At 39.2% G+C, this 21,768-nt stretch overlaps 7 protein-coding genes across 7 annotated transcripts; 3 read left to right on the plus strand and 4 right to left on the minus strand.

The window, feature by feature from the left end:
* Window positions 1–79: 79 nt before the first annotated feature.
* CBG15044 lies at window positions 80–4,451 on the minus strand (the record flags this gene model as incomplete). Its single annotated transcript, XM_002632802.1, has 5 exons — window positions 80–554; window positions 1,528–1,829; window positions 2,850–3,633; window positions 3,885–4,236; window positions 4,289–4,451. The coding sequence occupies 5 exons, from the start codon at window positions 4,449–4,451 to the stop codon at window positions 80–82; spliced, it is 2,076 nt and encodes a 691-aa protein (XP_002632848.1).
* Window positions 4,452–4,747: 296 nt separating this feature from the next.
* On the minus strand, window positions 4,748–5,861 carry CBG15045 (the record flags this gene model as incomplete). The annotated part of the gene is made up of 3 exons (XM_002632803.2): window positions 4,748–4,951; window positions 5,589–5,653; window positions 5,795–5,861. The coding sequence occupies 3 exons, from the start codon at window positions 5,859–5,861 to the stop codon at window positions 4,748–4,750; spliced, it is 336 nt and encodes a 111-aa protein (XP_002632849.2).
* A 726-nt stretch (window positions 5,862–6,587) lies between these two features.
* Window positions 6,588–8,124, plus strand: CBG15046 (the record flags this gene model as incomplete). The annotated part of the gene is made up of 4 exons (XM_002632804.1): window positions 6,588–6,591; window positions 6,637–7,006; window positions 7,222–7,747; window positions 7,912–8,124. The coding sequence occupies 4 exons, from the start codon at window positions 6,588–6,590 to the stop codon at window positions 8,122–8,124; spliced, it is 1,113 nt and encodes a 370-aa protein (XP_002632850.1).
* Window positions 8,125–8,437: 313 nt separating this feature from the next.
* CBG15047 lies at window positions 8,438–9,634 on the minus strand (the record flags this gene model as incomplete). The annotated part of the gene is made up of 2 exons (XM_002632805.1): window positions 8,438–9,426; window positions 9,568–9,634. The coding sequence occupies 2 exons, from the start codon at window positions 9,632–9,634 to the stop codon at window positions 8,438–8,440; spliced, it is 1,056 nt and encodes a 351-aa protein (XP_002632851.1).
* A 1,237-nt stretch (window positions 9,635–10,871) lies between these two features.
* Window positions 10,872–15,697, minus strand: CBG15048 (the record flags this gene model as incomplete). Its single annotated transcript, XM_002632806.2, has 8 exons — window positions 10,872–11,120; window positions 11,165–11,945; window positions 12,433–12,748; window positions 12,796–12,964; window positions 13,529–13,774; window positions 14,308–15,037; window positions 15,087–15,525; window positions 15,577–15,697. The coding sequence occupies 8 exons, from the start codon at window positions 15,695–15,697 to the stop codon at window positions 10,872–10,874; spliced, it is 3,051 nt and encodes a 1,016-aa protein (XP_002632852.2).
* Window positions 15,698–16,223: 526 nt separating this feature from the next.
* Window positions 16,224–17,421, plus strand: CBG15050 (the record flags this gene model as incomplete). Its single annotated transcript, XM_002632808.1, has 2 exons — window positions 16,224–16,290; window positions 16,433–17,421. The coding sequence occupies 2 exons, from the start codon at window positions 16,224–16,226 to the stop codon at window positions 17,419–17,421; spliced, it is 1,056 nt and encodes a 351-aa protein (XP_002632854.1).
* Window positions 17,422–17,951: 530 nt separating this feature from the next.
* CBG26278 lies at window positions 17,952–21,387 on the plus strand (the record flags this gene model as incomplete). The annotated part of the gene is made up of 4 exons (XM_045235175.1): window positions 17,952–18,515; window positions 18,896–18,905; window positions 18,990–20,098; window positions 20,296–21,387. 4 exons carry the CDS (start codon window positions 17,952–17,954, stop codon window positions 21,385–21,387), a joined length of 2,775 nt encoding a protein of 924 aa, XP_045099623.1.
* Window positions 21,388–21,768: the final 381 nt, after the last annotated feature.

Genomic DNA, 21,768 nt, shown 5'->3' on the forward strand with positions numbered 1-21,768 from the left:
AACAAAATTTAGATTTCTTGGTAGGAAAATGATCGCTAGCATCTTTAGAATCTGTTTTTTATCGAAAAACCAAACTTAATTACGAAAGTAGCTCGAACGAGGCGAAAATCAGAAATATTGCGTTTTCGATTTCAAATTCGTTTCGTTCAAAAGAAAACACAAATCCCGAGCTGCATAGGTCTCCAAATTCGTACATATTTCCAGAACTTTCTCTGCTCGAGATCCGGGTCATTCCAGTTGACTTATCATATCGAATTTTAATTCTGGGGTTATTTTCACTTTCAAATCTTACATCTATATAATCATAGCTGAAAGTGATCTTAAGAAATGTGACTGGATTTTCTGGATTTTCCGCGAGATCTGGGAATATTCTTCGGATATAGAGAGCTATACAAACTTGATCGAAATTCCAAGCTCTTTTGATTGGATTTTCAGCCATTTTCGTCATGGCTCCTTTCACATAATCCAGTGTATAAATCACAGTTTCGTCGAATTCTTCTCGATTTTTCGAAGCTCCAGGAGCACCTAACAACATTTGTCTAGCTTGCTGCAACCTGAAAAAAAAATCGAACTTCAGTTTTTAAAAAAGTTAAATATTACCATTTCTCAGAGTTTGTTCCAGTCCGTCGTGTCTTCTGATATATCTCCAAACAGCATTATGAGTCTGTCTTACGGTATGAAAGGATTGAAATTCTTTTTCGATGATTTTGTCGACTTGGTCCGTTAGCGGCTGGAGAGTTGTCATTGGGAGGGTAGAAATATGAAAAAAAAAAGTAAAAAAAAAACATCGAATTTTAAAAACAGATGCGCGGTGAGATTGAAAACAAGTAGATCAAGTTTTAGGAGATCAAAAAAATGTTTGTTTAATTTTGAGTAGTCTAACTTTTATCGAAATAATTTTTTTCTAGAACATTTACCATGGTGGCCTAACTTCTTCAAGTTCGGTTTTCTAGGCCACCATGGTAAATGGCCTAGAAAACAAAAATTGAGGAACCTTTCTTAGAAAATCCTAGAAGAAAGATTCTCTGAAGTATACAGGTCTTTAAAAAAATCTCATTGAAATTTGTTCAGACAAAACGACTTTTTTGGTCGAAATTTTGACCTTTGGGTTTCTGGGCCACCTAATGAAGTACTCGGCCATCATGAACTTTCCTATGTAATTGACATGAAAAAGTATTAAAGTCTCTAAATTCTGATATCATCACTGCGAAATAATGTTCCAAATAATATGCAAATTCTGAAACAGGAATTTCAACTTTTACGCAAAATAAAGGTTTTTTGGGACATAGCCGATTTTCGAAGCCAGACGAAAATTCGAAACAAGTCGAATCGTTAGAAAAATGTGTATGAGAATATCCGGACAACTGAAACTCGAAAAGTGCAAAAACGCAGCAACATAAAAAATGTAAATGGAGGTTTATTGCAATTTTTAAAAACAGACAAAAAATAAATAAAATTACAACGAAAATTGAAGAAAAGAAAAAGTTTGAAACTTCAAAAAATAGCCAATAAATTTATTATAAATACCATTGCCGTCTACATCTCAACTGCTCCACTGGAACATTCGTGAACACTTCTGGCTTTCGATTTCTCGGATAAACAAGAGCAAGATGGATTTCGTGTGGTTTGACCGCCATGCCAAGGACCGGAAAATACAATGTGCGGAAGTAGAGAAAATTGTATTCAGGTGGGATTTCTGGTTCAACCACTCGAAGGGGAATATATAATATATGACTGCAGGCCGTCTGGATGAATGTTAACATTTCGAATGGCTCCTTCACTTCGATTACGACTTCATCGTGTTGGCGTGGAAGGTGATCAGTGAATGTCTGAAATTTCAGATTCATATTTTTTGGAATTTTTTTCATATAAGCCATATAAGCATCAGTGATGGGAGGAAACGCATTTTTCCGAAACACGGAAAATGGAAACGGAAAGGGAAAGGGAATTTTTTCCGCGGAAAACGGAAACGAAAAAAAGTCTTCAACAATCGGGCGGAAAACGGAAAACTAAAACGGAAACGGAAATTTCTATTTTTCGTCCATTTTTATAGGATTTATTCTCTTCACACATAAAAATATTCATTTTTTAACGTTTAAAGACCATATTTGCATCAATTTCCCTGCTTTTTACATTTTTTTCCGTTTCTGCTGGAAAAAATGGCGATTTTTCTGGAAAACGGAAACGGAAACGGAAAAAGAATTTCACTTTTGCGGAAACGGAATCGTAAATTTTTTCCGCGGAAACGAAAACGGAAAAAAAACTCTAAAAACCTGGCGGAAAATGGAAAACGGAAACGGAAATTCCTCCCATCACTGATAAGCATCGTGGAAAGTGCCTCGTTGCTATCAGATGAGCTACAGTGGTTGCTTGACATTGATCCCATTAATCTCGTTTCCTATGATAACTACCAAAAAGTTGTCAACTAACAAAATGTTGACTATATTATGATTAACATTTTGCTAGTTGACAAATTTTTAATATCTCTCATAGGAACCAAAATAAATTGTGTCAAAGTTAGGAGTCCTTCTTTTTAAGGTCATACGGTAGATGCTAGCTCTTTCAGTTCGAACGGCAGGAGAGTGGTTAAAAGTTGTCCAATTTTCTAAAACTCTCAGAAAAACCAACTTCAAGCCTATTTATCTCGGTTACTGTAACAGATATCAAAATTTTGTCAACTGATAAAATATTGCTGATATTATGATAATAGTTTTCTTGTTAACAAATTTTTGATACCTCTTAGAGTAACCGAGATAAATAGGCTGAAAGTTAAAAGTGTTACCTCGAGATAACTAGGAATTGCGACATAAATTACCCCTAAAACCCTATTGAAACGATTCAAAACTGACCGCAATAATGTCATAAATCGTACCAATCGTCAGCTTCGTAATTCCAATAAAAGCCAAGTGAAATAAAGTGTCCCACCCAAGTGTCATCTTCGCATTCTTCGTATCCAGCATAGTCAGTCTTCTCCAGTGCCCAGTTTCCAGTGCGGGTCGCATAAGTGAAAATTCTCCAGGATTCTGATAGTTCGGCTCATTGACAATATATTTCGAAGAGATCGAATCGCAGCGGATTCGAAATTCTCTGTGATTCACCGTTTCTATTGTTAACTTCCGAAGGACTCCTGGATTCAGACACTTGAACACTGATAGCAAGCAAGTCGTGTCGTGGATCAAGGAGCGATCGAATCCGAAAAGCTTTATTCTCAATTCCACAACTCTCAAAGTCAAATGATAATCTCTCAGAGTCTTCTCAAACAAATCCAAGAAGGCGTCAAGTCCCACAAGCTCCAGTCTACTACACATGTCGATTGTTTCAATGTCAATGAACAAACATCCAATGTTGAACGCCGTTTCGCACAATAAAAAACACAAATCTCTCGCTGCATCCGTTTCGCAATCCATGATATTTGCCAACACTTTTTGAAATCCTCCGCTTGAGATTTGAGTAGTGTTTTGTGACTTATCATATCTGATTTTGATGATTGGATCTGTTGATCTTGGTCCAGTACGATTTTCAGTGGATCTGAACGTTACTACCATGTATTCGACGCTGCACATAAGTTTGAGATAGGTGACCGAAGTGTTCAAGTGTTCCATGATTATTGGGTTGATTCTTCGGAAGTATAGTCTACAAGAAACTAAGTTTGTTGGCACAGTGGAGGCATGGAAAGTGCAATTTGGTGTAACGGTGTAGAATTTGTGATGTTTACACTTTTCCACGGTATCCCGTGCATGTTTTTTGAGCTACGCGGTTACAGCTACAGTACCGGTCAATAAGACATACAAAACGCCTTTTTCAGTTCATTGACTGGTACTGTAAATGGGATACGGTAGCCATTGCACACCGTCCCCAAAAACTGTATAGAAAATCCCACTCACGCCTTGTAAATATCATAAAACTTCCAAATCCGCGTCTCTCTGTTATTCTCCCTTCTCATAACATTCTCGGCCAATTTTCTCATCTCTCTTCTCACAAATCTTACTGTATAGACTACAGTATCATCATCCGCAAATTCCGCATTCTCTTCCTCATTCTCCGACACCTCTTCCTCGTCTTCAACGTCATCATCATCGGATTCTTCCTCGTCAGATTCACTCTCCTCTTCTTCTTCTGGCTGCACTTCGGAGCCGTCAGGGTTCTGGGGCCTTCGAAAAAGTGTTCCTTCACGGCGTCGCTTCTTGTATTCTTCTTTTTGTCGTCTCAATTCTAATCTTTCAGCTTTCGCCTGTGCTGAAAATCAATTTTTAGATATTCAGACAAAGATCCTAAAAATCCTGAATACCTTCGTTTCTAAGCCTCTGTTCCAATCCGTCATGTCTTCTGATAAAGTCCCAAACAACGCTATGAGCTTGTCGAAACGTGTGAAGCGATTTGAATTCTTTTCTGATAATTTTGCTGACCTCATTTGTTAATTCTTCGTTGGTTAATTCTTGTGAAGCTGCCATGAGGAGGCGGGGCTGAAAATTTTGACGATTTTAAGAGTATTGGAAGCGCAAAAACGACAAAAAAAGCTGAAAAAAAGTACCCAAGAAAATCAATATTCACCAAAATCAAAAACAATAAAAATATTCACCAAAATCAAAAACAATAACTCGCTGGATAGGGGTAGATCAAATCTTGAAATAGATCAAAAAATTTATTATCATACAATCAATTTAAAAATAAGCAGGAACAATAATAGAAGAGAATAGAAGAAATAGAACAATTACAAATAATTAGTTAAAGTTTAATTAGTCCTTAATTACCTAAACATGGCCGAAGCTCTGTCTGGCATCACTTCAATAAACATAGCATCCTGGCGATAATTTTTTCTTGGAAATCCATGTGAATATATGAAAAAACGGTGTCTCGCATAGTGTTGAAATTCAATATTGATTGGGATTTTTGAGTAAATTACGCAATAAGAGCATCTTTTCGTTTTCCTTGTGTCCAATCCTTTCATGTACTGAAATTTTGAAAAATTAGGATTTTTATTTGAGTTTAGTTATCTCGGTTCCTATGAGAGATATCGAGAAGATGTCAACGGATAAAATGTTGGTGATAATGTGATTAACATTTTATCAGTTGACAAATTTTGAATCTTTTATGAGAACCGAGATTCTGATAGAGGTCCAAAATCTTAGAATCTCAGAATTCTTCAGAAATTCAGAATCCTTCAGATGTTCAGAATCATTCAAAAGTCCAGAATCCTTCAGAAATCTCTTCCTTCAGAATCCTTCAGAATCCTTCAGAACCTTTTAGAATCCTTCAGAATCTTTCAGAATCCTTCATAACCTTTCAGAATCCTTCAGAATCCATTCGATTTTCGTAATCTCAGAATCTCAGAATCTCAGAATCTCAGAGTCTCAGAGTCTCAGAATCCTTCAGAATCTCAGAATCTCAGAATCTCAGAATCTCAGAACCTCCGAATCTCAGAATCTCAGAATCTCCGAATCTCATAATCTCAGAATCTCAGAATCAGCAAAGCTCGCTTGGGTTTGATCCAAATATCCAGTTAATCCAATTGAGTCAGAACCATTTGAAGAATCCATTGATCCAAGGGATCCAGAAGTCGATCCATTAGAAGAGCCAGGCGATTGTACTGTAGATCCAATTGGGGCGAAGAAGTCTTCATCAGTCAGACCACCGGAATACGGAGGTGTGAGACCTAAAAATATTATCGCTTAGTTTCGAAACAATTTGAAAAAAGGTTATTTCTTGATGATTATTTTGGATGGAAACTCATATTTTGTAACTTACAGGGACTAGAAATTTCAAAAACAAGACAAAGGCATTCAAAAACACTTACCAGTTTGAGCGCAACACAAGCTTGCAGATTGCAGGTAGTTGTCGAAGAAACCGCCAAAGTTGGACATTTTAGATGAGAATAATATCGATTAAGTCGAATTCGAGAGACTCGAGAGTCGTCTTGAAGGGTAAGGAATGCAAATGAATCATCTGTAGGTGGGGTAGACAGGGGGCGGGGCTTAACGTGGGCGGAGCAAATCGTAATGATGCGTAATGATGGTCCTGGGCAGAACGCGTCTTCACCCTCGGGTTAGGTCCGGTTCACATGTCAAAAAAACATCTGCCTTTCAGAGCGGACCAATTATATCTGAAGGCGTTCTTCTGGAGGAAAAGTCCGCCGCTGGGAAAGTTTTTTAGGTGCAGAGACTAGGAAGAAAGAAAATAAAAAACATCTCCTTTTTGGAAACGACCACTTATATAGAAAGGCAGTAAAACTTTTCAGCGTTTTTAATTGTAAAGTCAAAAAATTTTTTAGTTGTACAGTAACCCGGAATATTGAGGAATTTTTGAAATGTAAAAAAAACACTCTATCAATATTTGATCTAACAACTTCCAAAACTCCGCGCATTTGTTAAACAATATTTGAAACATTTTTGGGATGATCGTTTCCAAGTTTTTAGCCAATTTTTTTGCCGTTATTTCTTATTGAAAATTCCAGCTCGAACTGGAAACTTCAATCGTTCAATTCTGGCGAATCTTATGGAGGTTTTATTCAAAAATTCTTCAATGGAAGAATTCCATTTCGAGAAGCACATAGGCGACTATTACAGGAGATTGGCAACGATACATCAAATATGGGTGAGCCAAAATGAAAAAATCGAGAATTCATTTTAGATTTCTCAGATCAATCTTCCCTTTCTTCAAGTACTCAAAGACCCGGGATCAAACGTGTAAGCTCGCCAATTGGGGCTCCAGAAGAGCCAAGACTTTCAAAAATGAATAGACAAGAAGAACCAGAAGCACCGATTCCTGAAGAGCATCCAAGAAATCCATATGAGCAGCAGCTTTTTTTGCAAAGATGGGAACGAGAACGAGTCAGCTACTATGCGGGAATATACGACCCACAACATGAGTTTCCACACCAAGTCAACCATATTATTCAAATAGGACAAATCAGAGATTTCTATGAAGAATTGATGCTAGCAGGGATGGATAGTTGTCCTCGTGACGCAGAAAATTTTCGTTTGGTGGAAATTGCAAATATTTGGGATTTGTAAGTTTTTTTTGGCATAGAGTGGCCAAGTAAGACTGTCGAGCAATAATCTAAATTTTCAGATTGTTCTTCTGAATGATCTCTCCTCAATGTTGCAAGTTTGCTGAAAATTTTATCGTTAACCAAATTTCGAACCTGAAACTTGTGATTGGCCTGGAAAATGTTCGAATCGAAATCAAAGGTGAAGATGGGAGTAAAACAACGTTTGAATACAGAAGAAATGAAAAAGGAAAAGAAGAAGTGAGATGTGATAATCGAACTGTTGAGTACAACACTCCTAGCTACAAGATTCTGGCGGCTTGTGATTTCTATTTTCTTATGAGAATGCCCACTTTAAGCCTGAAAAGACTTGGAAACAAAATCGATCCATTACCAGACAATATGCCTCAAGGAGACGTTCGATTTGTTGATATTTCTATGCTAAAAATCATCACTGGACTGATATCCGATAAGAAACCGAATCGTCTAAGAGTGACGAAGCTTTCGTATATGTTCAGTCGAGAATCAGACATTTTAGATGAAGCACCAATCCAATTAGATCTCTTCACTTATTTGTTGGAGGACAGAGAATTGAAGACAGTTAAACTTCGGGCTTGGGATGATCGAATGGTTTTGCAAGCCAACAATTACCCGAACATGGTACGTAATTGTCTGATGAGACGCCATAGTGTTCACTGCGCTCTGCCAAGATGGACAAATGTCGAGACACTGGACATTCGCGACGAAATCGTTTTTATGGCAGTGAGGATTTCACATGGGAGTGGGTGTATTTTTCCCAAACATTCTTCTACCTCGATTGTCTGGTGATGATGTATGGAACGCGCAGCGTGTGAGTTTGATTTTGAATTGTTAATAAAACCAATTGATTTTCCAAGAATCTCCTATTAAAAGGAAATGAATACCAGCAATACACTGTGATTTGTAGTCAGGATTTGGATCACGATGAAATCGTAGAAGCTTATATTAGAAGCGACATTCAAGGAAAATTTGAAAACCATCCTGCACTTGGTTTCCCACTGAAACATACTCGTATTAAAGGAGATGGGAATACATATGTTTTGGAAATGATACCGAAACAGATCAAAGTCACAGTTAGACCAACGATGGAGGATGATTAAGATGAATGATTGAAAACTTACTTTTCTTTGAGCTGTCTCAAATTCTTGTAAGCATTTTCATTTTGAATATTTTTGCACACTTCATAAAGTATATTTCTATAAAAGATTAGCAGTTTTTTTGAAGCAATCTGATCTCTGTTTCAATCACAGTATCAAGACAAAACATTTAAATCTCTGACTTCCGGATAACACAGATTTTTGGAAATCTGTTAACGCTTATGAAAAAAAGTCATAAACTTAGCCTTTTTCATAAGTCGACATTTTGTGAATTGAACACTTTCATAAAAAAAAGAAGAAAACACAGTTTTAGTTTTTATTTTCTTCTGCGGTGATTCAAAAAATAATTCTGAATAACAACAAATGGAAGATTCAATTTTTTGGCAAGACTTCTTTTGGTAACCGTTGTTGGACATTGGCACAATTGAAACACCGCTTCCAGAGCTTTCTCTTGGTATTCGGTGAACTTGGTCCGCGTTTTCTTCTCTTCAGGTTCTACTGGTTGTTTTTCCATCTTCTCCATCACTTCCAGGTATGTCTTCTTCTCATCATCGCTCAATTGAATCCAATTGTAGATACGGACGTAGAGAGCTTTTCCCATCTCGGTAAGGGACTCCCATGGTTTTGGATTCTTGCAAATACTTGAATAATATGCTTGAGTGCGTTGAAGAACCAGTTCAGAAAAAGTCTTCTGACTGAGCATCTTTCCATTGAATCCAAATCGTCTTCTGGAACTTTCACAAGCATTGATGATGTCGGCAGTGTTGATTGAAACTCCATTGGGGAGGTTGGCGTCCAAATTGATCAAGGAAGTGTTAGATGACACGGACGAAGTTGGAGATGGTATGGTGCTGGATGGTGATAGACGATCTGATTGGCCGACTAATAGATCCATTGGTAGGTAGGTCTGGCCTGGTAGAGATGGAGCAATTGGCGCTCGTAGATTGACTAATTGTTCCATGGGTTGATAAGACTTTGCCGCTGGAACGAGTGGTCGAAGTGTGACGTTTTGAAGCAAATCCTCATATTCCAGGAAGTCATTGGATTGAACGAAGTTCTCATGTAATCCAGGAATCTTATTCTCCATTTGTCTACGGACTGGTCCAGCAAAGCTCGCTTGGGTCTGATCCAAATATCCAGTTGATCCAATTGAGCTAGAAAAGGAGTCAGAACAATTTGAAGAATCCATCGATCCAAGGGATCCAGAAGTCGATCCATTAGAAGAACCAGGCGATTGTACTGTAGATCCAATTGGGGCGAAGAAGTCTTCATCAGTCAGACCACCGGAATACGGAGGTGTGAGACCTGAAAATATTATCGCTTAGTTTCGAAACAATTTGAAAAAAGGTTATTTCTTGATGATTATTTTGGATGGAAACTCATATTTTGTAACTTACAGGGACTAGAAATTTCAAAAACAAGACAAAGATATTTAAAAATACTTACCAGTTTGAGCGCAACACAAGCTTGCAGATTGCAGGTAGTTGTCGAAGAAATCGCCAAAGTTGGACATTTCAGATGAGAATAATTTCGATTAAGTCGAATTCGAGAGACTCGAGAGTTGTCTTGAAGGGTAAGGAATGCAAATGAATCATCTGGAGGTGGGGTAGACAGGGGGCGGGGCTTAACGTGGGCTGAGCGAATCGTAATGATGGTTCCTTGCACAACGCGTCTTCACCCTCTGGTTAGGTCCGGTTCACATGTCAAAAATGCCGTCATACTAATCAAAAAACATCTGCCTTTCAAAGAGGACCAATCGTATCTGTGGTAATGGCGAAAGGATGCCTTTTGGGAAAGTTTTTAAAGTGCTGCACGCTCTCCCACAGAACAATTCCGAACTGCAAATTAATTTTTGATCTACAGAAAAAAGTTTGGCGCGATCACAATTGCAGGTCTAAAACCATAATTTCAGAATTTTTTATCTGATTTTGTGGAGTTCCAAGATGATTCAAATGATTCTTAAAAAATTAATTAGTGGTTATAGATTCATGTATGGTCCTTCTCTGGAAGAAAAAGTGTCAAAAATAATCATTTTTGAAAGTTTTTAACAGAAAAAATCTATCTCCTCTTTCAGTTTTTGACATTTCTAGGAATTCTATAGCTCAAAAAAACCGCAATTATTTTCTCTACATTTTGTATGGAAGAATTTTTAATTTGTCTGATAAAACTTTTTTTATATTTCAAAACCCTCATGAAATTGCACAAAATCGCATTTTTGCGTTGTTTTTTGATTATAAAAAAAGTTTTATCAGACGAATTAAAAATTCATTTATAGAAAATGTAGAGAAAATAATTGCGGTTTCTTTGAGCTATGGAACTCCTAGAAATGTCAAAAACTGAAAGAGGAGATAGATTTTTTCTGTAAAAAACTTTCAAAATTACCATTTTTGACATTTTTTCTTCCGGAAAACGACCATACATGAATCTATAACCACTAATTAATTTTTTAAGAATCATTTGAATCATCTTGGAACAGTTAAAAAATTCTGAAATCAGTTAAAAAATTCTGAAATTATGGTTTTAGACCTGCAATTGTGATCGCGCCAAACTTTTTTCTGTAGATCAAAAATTAATTTGCAGTTCGGAAATGTTCTGTGGGAGAGCGTGTGCTGTGAATTATCTACAAAAACGTAGAAACCATGAGATTTTCAAAAATTCAAATTCATATTAGAGATCAATTTCATTGAATCTTTACAAATTAAGAAAAATAATATTTCAAACACAATTAAACAATAATTACAGTATATCCGTTAATTATAGACTTCCACTTCACCCCGTCTCTTCTTCCGATGTGTGACCACAATTTTTCGGTTATCAATTTTGAAAAAAATCCACTTCTTATCATCATTTGTCAAACAACTAACACTCAATTCATTTTCCTCTCTTCGAACATTGATTCTTTCCGCAATGAGATAATTTTGAATTTCCAACAAATTCATATCGTCTCCGACTTGAATAGTGAACCCGTTCCCTGGCAACATGTCCTTCTGTTGGAAAATCTGAAAATTTTGATAATCTCGGAATCACAAACTCCCAGACTCACATTTTTAGCATGTAGAATCCGTTTGGCATCCATATTGAGCACACAGACAGTTTCAAAATGAAGGAATTTCGTCCAATCCTTTGCCATGAGCCTATCTTCAACATTCAAAACTTTTGCGTGCTTCCATGCAGAACGAGACAACACAAGGCCATCCAATTGGAGCTCCATCACCTTATTTCTTTCCACAAGATCGCTAACAATCAATTCCAATTCTCTATCCCCTGCAATGAGTTCCGAATCATTCCAAACTCGAAGTGACAGCTCGTGGAGATATCGAGATGGTAAATGAATGAGCATCTGAGCAAGGACACTTGTATCCAATGAAAATGTAGATAGTTTATCCATGAACATTGATTCTCTTGTGAACATATATCCTAGTTTTTTGACATGTGTCTGACACGATCTCTTATTCATCAACAGTAATCCAACTATCGCTATTGCCGAAATGTCTGGAAAGTGATCATATTCCAAGTCATAAGGCTCGATGGCAAATTCCAGTTCTGGCAGTCTAAGCAAAGGATGCTTGAGTAGAAAGTACAAATCCACTGCGGAAACTTCGTCACACGACTTGTCCAGATAGAATCTAGTTGCTCCGTACACAACTGCACATCGATCCTGTCCCTGGCACCAATATTCCAAAGTTGTGACTTCTGGTGAGTCTTTCATGGTAATTTCGAGTTTGACATCCGTGTAGCCTACTGTAAACTTCAGTTTTTCAAGTTGGAATTGATAGTTTTTTGATGCCTTGTAGCATTTTTGCGAGTGTCGGCGATGGAACAATCTGGAAAGAACATTTTGATTAAAGTTTGACAACCAATCGCTGTTGAACCGGCGATAGGCCGCCACAGGACCGTTTGCAAGACGTAAACATTAAGCAGAGCTCTAAAAAACCGTTTTCCAAAAATCAGTTTGAATCAAACAGTACCAAACGAGCTGGGTGAAATAGAATATACCCCAGGCCGTTTATGGTCCGTCGACGGCCCAAACTCAGTCTAAAGTAAGGGAAAGAGACCTAAAAAAGCAATTTTTCCACCACTAGACCACCAACGGGCCACCAACGCACTGAGCCACTACCGGATAATCTAAGCGATCGCAGCTTCAGCCGCCTATGAGCCGCCAACGAACAGCTTGCAAGTCGTTGGTGATCCAACTTCAATTTCAAGACGGAGATGGACCTAAATCGCCCAGAAAGACATGGAAATGTGCAGAAAACCAATCATTTACAAAGCTTTAGGAGTTTGCTGAGCTACAGGCCCAAAATTACTCACATGTTCAAAAGATCCTCCTGTGTCCGAATCAACCTTCCCGTATCTCTATCCAACGCCTTGAACAATTTCATCGTTAGATTTTCATAGCTGTCTCTGATCTTTGTGATTTGAATCTCATGAATACCCTCATTCTTATACTTCTCCACTCCTTGCTTTCTTTCGTTATCCATTATCGTTCGCCGTTTCACTGCATCCACTCTCAACTCTTTCTCCTCTTTTTGAACTTCCACTGGTCTCGCTTCCGAAACACCCACCGTGCCGGAATTCCGATCACTAGCCACAGTAACCAGTGTATTATTACTTTGTGGTTCTCGATCTGAAAATAGTCTTGGCTTCTAATTTTTTGTAACAAAAATGCCTTACTGTAGATTAGACCCCCTGTCACTACGACATTAGTTGGAAGCTGATTCGTTCTTATCATCCAACAAACTTCTCGATGAGCCTCTCGAATTGAGCATTTTGCGGCAAATCTTGGCTCCAGATGAGTTCTCAGGATTTTTGGTTTTTTATGAAATACGTGGTTTCTGTTCATCTGAAAATTATAGTAGGTTAAGAGGTTTGAACACTTGAAAAGCGAGAAAATAATGATGAAAAAAGTTGTCTGGATCGAAAAATTGTAAGCAAAAAATAAAGCGCGGGGTAGGGAAAATTGGTAGATCAAATTTCGAGAAAATTTTTGGAAAAGGAGACAAGTCTGAAATTGTGGATTACTGTAGCAAAAGTTTGTTTAAAAACAGTTATTACAGATCCCTCTTCCAGCCTGCAAACCAACCGCCGGCCGTAAGTGGTCCATGGGCGGCCCATTAGCGTTCAAAGCTGCAACCGTGTAGCTCAGCGGGTACTGAAAACAGCTCTTTTAGGTTTCTATCTCTTTTTGAACCGTCAGCATTGAAAGTTTCTAAAATTTGTATCCAACAAAAATCATTGTTAAAATAAGAACAGTTTAGTGAAAAATAAGCTCAAAATACAGATAAAAATATCCGAAATAATAAATTTTACAATTAAAAAATAATAAAAATTTAGAGTTAATAAAAATTTTCAAATTCCATTATTATTATTGTTATCATCGTTAAATTATTATTCAATTAATATCCACAGACGCATCATTCGCATTCTGATCAATTTCCCTGACTGTCACTTGAACGCGATTCGATGAAATATTAGTGACGAATACACGCCCATCCTTTTCTTCTCTCGTGAATTCGAGCGGGAATTCAAAATTCGGACTATTCGGATTTTTGCTGAATTCTCCAATGTTTTCGAGTTCCGTTTTGATTCCTTCAAGTTTCAGTGAATTTGTCACTAATATTGTGTAGGCTTGTTTTCGATCATCCATCAAATCCTGAAATTTTTACTTAGTCAAGTTTGGATGTCTACAAAACACATTAGAAATTGTCAAATAGGTTTGAAAATTTCTGGTTATACTAAACAAAACTAGAGCTTCAAATTCGTAGTTGACCACTTTTTCGTACAATTCCATCCGAAAGGAGATATACCGCTTCGCAGCAATCAGTATTCAGTTTTGGCACTTGGTTGGTTTGAAGCGGAATATCTCGTTTTGATGGATTCACGGAAGAAAATTGTCAAGTAAAAAATTGAAGTTATGTTTTTGTTTAGTACACTCTGAAATTTTCAGACAAATAGAAAAGTTCTGGAATACTTTTGTAGGCATTCAAGTTCGAATGTTTTCAAAACGTTGTACTCTCTGTTTAAATGCGCATATCTCAGAAGCTAGCGTAGTTTTCAAAAAGTTGTCAACAAAAATGACGCTCTATTTTTGTTCAACACACTTTAAAATTTTCAAACCCATCCGACACATTCTACTATGATTTGTTGACATTCGGCTTTTTCAAAACAGTTCTGAACCCCACTTACACTCTGCGCCTCATTCACATCTTCCGGACTCAACGATAACATCCGAATCTCTTTGAAATCCGCAAAATAATTCCAGTGTTTAATGATCAGTTTATCTCTGATATCAAGCCGAGTCGCCTTCTTCCACTGCTCCGTCAGATACACGCCACCAATCAATTGCTCATTCTCTCCTTCCGCAATCGCCAAAGCCAATTGATCTCTGTACTTTTCACTGTTCACAACTCTAGTATCATCCCATGTTCGTAATTTGAAACATTCCAGAATCCGGGGCTTCATAAATTTCACAATTTCATCTAGATAATCGGTTCTTGGCTTTCTACCCAACCCAAACACATCCTCTCTAGAATACATATATGCCAGCTTGTTCAGATGAATCGATTGCTCATCAACTCTTCTTTTCAGTAGGCCAACGATGATTCGGAGCAGGGAAACGTTCGTGTAGCATAGCTCATCCTTATCCTCAAATGGAGCAATTTTGAATCCAAGTCTTGCGAGTTGAATTCCGGGACTTCTGAGAAGAAAGAAAAAATCAAAAGCTGCCAAAGTTTCATATTTGGTTCCATCGTTTTCGTCAGAATCATGGTATTCTAGAATCGTCAGGGAATTTTGGTTATTCCAAATTTTGATTTCCACACATTGTCGATGAATGACCAGCTTCAGTTTCTGGATAGGAAGCTCAAAACTTTCAGCAATTTTACAGCAGGTGCTAGAGATGCTTCGGAAGAATAGTCTGAAATTTTGAGGAGCTTCGTTGAAAAAGAAACAAAAAAAAAACTTACAAGTCTTTGATATTAACATTGTCCCTTTCAATTTTCGCCATTTCCTCTTTCGCGAGTCTCTCAAAAATGATTCGAACCAATCCGATTTTAATTCGATCGTTGACATCATCCACGTACTCTTTTTGCTCATAACTCCCTACGACTTCTTCGTCTTCAGAAGACGTGCTCGTTGCTGGAGAGCCTTCAGGTTTCTGGGAGATACTTTCCGCTCGAACGATATTCGGAATCTCCTCGACGTCTTCTTCTTCTGGACTTCTAGCTTTGACTTCTGAATGCTCCACGCTGGGAATCTCATTATGTTCCTCAACGTCTTCATCCTGATTCAACCCTTCTATAGAATCCTGTCTTGGCTTTTTTGAAGACGTCGCTTCAGTTTCTAGTGCCAACTTTCGTTTCGTTCCACGCCGTATCGGATTTAGAATTTCAGGTTGCGCTGGCGCTGAAAAAAAAAACTAAAGTCATAAAAGACAAAACAGTATTGAAAACCTACCTGGTTCACTTCTGGCTATTTCCACTCTCAATAATCGGTGAGATTTCAGAACGGGGTATCTTTTGTGATAGAGGTCTCGAAGAAAAGTTCCATAATTTATTCTGTTGGCGGGCTCGTTCATTGTTGTCTGAAATTTCGGAATTGGGCTGAAAAATTGGGCAGGAAAGTGCGACAACGAAAGGAAAAAGTGCATTTAAAATATTTTTGGAAAATTTGGATAAAACGCGGGGTTGCGAAAATTGTAGATCAAATTCTATGAAAGTTTGATCTACCAAAAATAAATGAGTGAAAATTGACTTTGAATTTTACGGATTTCCAATTGAATGTTTCTAGAAAGTCCCTGTACCTTTAAAAACCTTCCCAACGGACATCCTTTTGCCATTATTACAGAAATAATTAGTTCTCTTCAGAAGGCAGATGTTTTTTGATCAGTTCGACTATCTATGTGTCATCTTTGACATGTGAACCGGACCTAACCAGAGGGTGAAGACGCGTTCTGCCCGGGACCATTACTCCGATTCGCTCCGCCCACTTTAAGTCCCGCCTATCTCTACCCCACCTCAAGATGTTTCATTTGCATTCCTTACCCTTCAAGACGACTCTCTAGTCTCTCGAATTCAATTAAATCGATATCATTCTCATCTGAAATGTCCAACTTTGGCGATTTCTTCGACAACTACCTGCAATCTGCAAGCTTGTGTTGCGCTCAAACTGGTAAGTATTTTTAAACATCTTTGTCTTGTTTTTCGAAATTTCTAGTCCCTGTAAGTTACAAAATATGAGTTTCCATCCAAAATAATCATCAAAAAATAACCTTTTTTCAAATTGTTTCGAAACTAAGCGAAAATATTTTCAGGTCTCACACCTCCGTATTCCGGTGGTCTGACTGATGAAGACTTCTTCGCCCCAATTGGATCTACAATACCATCGCCTGGGTCTTCTAATGGATCAAGTTCTGGATCCCTTGGATCAATGGATTCTTCAAATGGTTCTGACTCCTTTTCTAGCTCAATTGGATCAACTGGATATTTGGATCAGACCCAAGCGAGCTTTGCTGGACCAGTCCGTAGACAAATGGAGAATAAGATTCCTGGATTACATGAGAACTTCGTTCAATCCAATGACTTCCTGGAATATGAGGATTTGCTTCAAAACGTCACACTTCGACCACTCGTTCCAGCGGCAAAGTCTTATCAACCCATGGAACAATTAGTCAATCTACGAGCGCCAATTGCTCCATCTCTACCAGGCCAGACCTACCTACCAATGGATCTATTAGTCGGCCAATCAGATCGTCTATCACCATCCAGCACCATACCATCTCCAACTTCGTCCGTGTCATCTAACACTTCCTTGGTCAATTTGGACGCCAACCTCCCCAATGGAGTTTCAATCAACACTGCCGACATCATCAATGCTTGTGAAAGTTCCAGAAGACGATTTGGATTCAATGGAAAGATGCTCAGTCAGAAGACTTTTGCTGAACTGGTTCTTCAACGCACTCAAGCATATTATTCAAGTATTTGCAAAAATCCAAAACCATGGGAGTCCCTTACCGATATGGGGAAGACTCTTTACGTCCGTATCTACAATTGGATCCAGTTGAGCGATGATGAGAAGAATACATACCTGGAAGTGATGGAGAAGATGGAAAAACAACCAGTAGAACCTGAAGAGAAGAAAACTCGGACAAAATTCACGGAATATCAAGAGAAGGCCCTGGAAGCGGTGTTTAAATTGCGCCAATGTCCAACAACGGTTACCAAAAGAAGTCTTGCTAAAGATTTGAATCTCCCTTTTATTGTGATTCAGAATTATTTTTTGAACCATCGTAGAAGAAAATAAAAATTCAAAAATTCAATGGTTTTCTTTTTGCAAAGTATCCATTTCACACATTTATTTCAGACATAATTTCCGTATTCTGTCTAAAAACAACTGCTCACTTTTCATAAAAAATCAACTTTATGAAATAAGCAAAATATTCAAGAAAATAATATTCACAAGAATTATAGACAGTTAAGAGAGAAGTCAATTCCCAAATCATTCATCTTAATCACTATCCGTCGTTGGTCTGACAGTGACGTTGATTTCATTCTTTCTGTTGCAGACTATGCAAACCTTCATTAGTTTTATAAGTTTAATATCCGCCTTAGTTTGATCTACCCAAAGTAGGCGCGCGCAATAACCACTGTTTGTGCTAATTGTCATCACGCGCGTAACTATTTGTTCCATTGGTCAGAACTCCTAGATAAAGGGGCGGATCATTCTGATACTCTCTCTCTCTCCTGCCCCAAAGTATTCTGTTGTCCCCTATTCACTGAATAAAGTCCTTATTCATCTACTACTCACATACTGTCTGGCTGGTGGTTCACACAATGCCGCCACCAGGAGACACAACAACTGGCGATCAGGCTACGGAATTGGCGGATCTCACGAAACAAATCGGTTTGCTAGTCAACACCTTCGCAAAACTCGCTCAAGCATCGGCAAACGCTCCGTTGACAACTACACCCACCAGTGGACACAATCTTCTAGTGGAATCGATATCAAAACGGATTCCAATCTTCACCTATGATCCAGACGACGACCAAACCTTCGACACGTGGTACGCTCGATATGAGGATGTCCTGACTAAGGATGGTGAATCTCTAGAAGAAGGTGAGAAATCAAGGGTAATTCTGTCCAAACTTAGCTCGAAAGAGTACTCTCACTTCACAAATCGTATCCTACCGAAACTCCCGAACGAGCTCAACTTTGCGGAGCTCATCAGCAAACTTCGAGAGACATTCAAATCGACATCATCGATTTTCCGGAAACGCCAAGATTTCCTCCGCACGGAATATTTTGGAGGAGCAATTGAAGAGTATACTGGACAGGTCCTCAGAAAATTCACATCGTCCGAATTCAAGAAGATGACTGATGATCAAGTATGCTGTATGGTCTGGATAAATGGATTACGAGATAACACTTACTCCGACATCCGAACAAAGGCTCTCCAAGTTATGGAAGCGAAACCAGAATGTACACTGTTAGAATTGGAGCAGAATATCAAACGGCTTCTGGATGTGCGAGCTGACTCCAAAAGCGTATGCAAACTGGAACCAAAGTCATCAGAGATCAACGCCATAAGCACAAAGGAAACCAAGAGGGATAAACCGCAGAAGGCTCCACCGTCACCATGCTACAAATGCGGCGGTAATCACTGGGCAAAGGAGTGCCAAAAGCAGGTCACATGTCATCTATGTAAAAAAGATGGTCATATCGCAAAATTTTGCAGAACCAAAAAGCGAGAAACAGATCAAAAAGGCAAAAACAACAGGATCAAGTCGGTGATGGTTAGAAGCGCATCCACTTTCGAACCATCTCGTATCTACCGTATCGTCACAATCAATGGAACAAAAATCCAGATGCAGATGGATACGGGAGCCGACGTCACTTTGATCAGTACAAAAGACTGGAATCGACTGGGTCGCCCTCAACTACAAGCACCCACAATCCAAGTCAAATCAGCAAATCATCAACCGATAAAGGTCAGAGGATCTTTCCAATGCAATTTCGTCATAAACGGAAACGTTGCTTCGGGACAAGCACATGTCGCCGAAACGGGTACACTCCTCGGAACCGACTGGATCTCCAAGGATCCTACGCTCTGGAAAACCCTAAATCAACAAATCTGCGCAGTAAGTTCCGATGTTGGATCAGCATGCGACTACCTGGACAAACCCGCGAACAACTGAAGTCAAATTTGGAAAAGGAATTCAACAATGTCTTCCAACCAGGGCTCGGTAAATGTACCAAAACTAAAGCTTCTATTCTGCTGAAACCAGGGGCACAACCAGTGTTATTCAAATTCCGTCCACCACTGGATGCATTAACTAAGACGGATGCTGAATTCAAATGGACTTCTGAATGCCAATCATCGTTTGACAACATTAAACAAATGCTCCAATCGGATCTTCTTCTCACACACTACGATCCGAAACTGCCAATAATAGTCGCTGCCGACGCTTGTCAATATGGGATCGGAGCAGTGATCTCTCATCGTTTTCCAGATGGGTCTGAAAAAGCCATATACCACATCAGTAAGGCTCTCACTGCACCACAGCGCAACTACAGTCAAATCGAAAAAGAAGCATTTGGACTCATCACGGCCGTCACGAAGTTCCACAAGTTTATTCATGGTCGACATTTCACACTGAAAACGGACCACAAGCCGCTCCTTTCGATCTTCGGAGAGAAAAAAGGTATTCCTATTTACAGTGCAAATAGACTCCAACGTTGGGCCACAATCTTGCTCAATTACGACTTCACTATCGAGTACGTCAATACTCACGACTTTGGACAAGCTGATGCCCTCTCAAGACTCATTTCCGAACAAATCCAACAGAAGGAATGTGAAGATCGAGTCATTGCCCAAGTCGAAATGGACGTGATTACAAATCTAGTCAACACGTGTGAACAATTGCCGGTGACAGCTGAAATGGTCAAAGACTATTCCAAAAAGGATACACTTTTGGCAGAAGTGTACGAGTACACAACCTCAGGTTCGTGGCCAAATAATATTGATAAAAGCTCACAAATCGCTTTTTTTCACAACCGACGAGATCAACTATCCATCGTATCTGACTGTCTGATGTTCAACGATCGAATCGTCATCCCAGTATCACTCAGAGCCCGTGTGCTCAAAATGCTCCATCGTGCTCACACTGGAATGGTGAGAATGAAACAGTTGGCTCGAACTCTTGTTTACTGGCCGTCAATCTTACAAAGACATTGAGAACATCCACAGAAGCTGTGATCAGTGTGCGGCAGTGTCGAAGAATCCCATCAAGTAACACTTTATGCTCTTGGACTATTTCCACAAAGCCATGGCAACGTGTACACGTGGATTACGCCGGACCTGTCGAAGGAACCTATTATCTAGTAGTTGTTGATTCCTTCTCAAAATGGCCAGAAATTGTTCCAACCACATCCACATCAGCGGCAACCATCAACATTTTGCGAAAGATGTTTGCACAGTTCGGAGATCCGGAGACACTGGTGACCGATAATGGAACACAATTCACATCTGCTCAATTCCACGACTTCTGCAAAGACCGAGGAATCCAACACACTCGGTCCGCGCCATTCCATCCACAATCAAATGGACAGGCAGAACGTTTTGTGGATACCCTTAAAAGGGCATTAGGCAAGTTAAAGGGGGAGGGAAATCCAGATGCTTCCTTGTATCTTTCCCTTCAGAGCTATCGCTCTTCGCCTTGTACCGCCAGTCCAAATGGCTCATCACCCGCTGAGAACTTCATTGGCCGGAAGATCCGTACATTCCTGGATCAACTTCTCCCAACCGACCAACTTCCCAACTCGCACGACACAGAGATGGAGAAGCAGTTCAACAACCAGCATGGTGCACGTTGCCGCAACTTCAACGTGGGAGATAAGGTTTATGTTAAAGACTACCGTAGCATAAATACTACCACTTGGATTCCAGGAACTATTCAACGTCGGATTGGGCGTACTATGTACCGCGTCACTGTGGAAAACAACAACTTCTGGATTAGACACACCAATCAACTGCGCCGTCGTGACACTCCAACTTCGTTCGATGTTCCACTCGACACTATGGACACAATGGACGCTATCGATTGGACACCGTTGTCAACAACCTGGCCCGACCGTTCACCACCGACTCCAGCGCCAATACTTCCTGGAAGTCCCACAGCACCATCTCCAAAACCCATCCGGAAATCTACATGTACCGTCAAACCAACACCAAAGTTCGTCATGAAGCCGAATAAGAAATCGTATCATTAATCTAGGAATGCCCCAAACTTTAGTTTAAGAATTGTTAGTATTTCTAGGATCTCTTTTAGTCTAGTTCATTCTTTGTATGTTCATCATAGTTAAAAGGGGAGGTGTTGCAGACTATGCAAACCTTCATTAGTTTTATAAGTTTAATATCCGCCTTAGTTTGATCTACCCAAAGTAGGCGCGCGCAATAACCACTGTTTGTGCTAATTGTCATCACGCGCGTAACTATTTGTTCCATTGGTCAGAACTCCTAGATAAAGGGGCGGATCATTCTGATACTCTCTCTCTCTCCTGCCCCAAAGTATTCTGTTGTCCCCTATTCACTGAATAAAGTCCTTATTCATCTACTACTCACATACTGTCTGGCTGGTGGTTCACACAATG

This window comes from Caenorhabditis briggsae (genome assembly GCF_000004555.2).
Source record: "Caenorhabditis briggsae complete genome, chrIV, whole genome shotgun sequence".
Lineage (NCBI taxonomy): Eukaryota > Metazoa > Nematoda > Chromadorea > Rhabditida > Rhabditidae > Caenorhabditis > Caenorhabditis briggsae.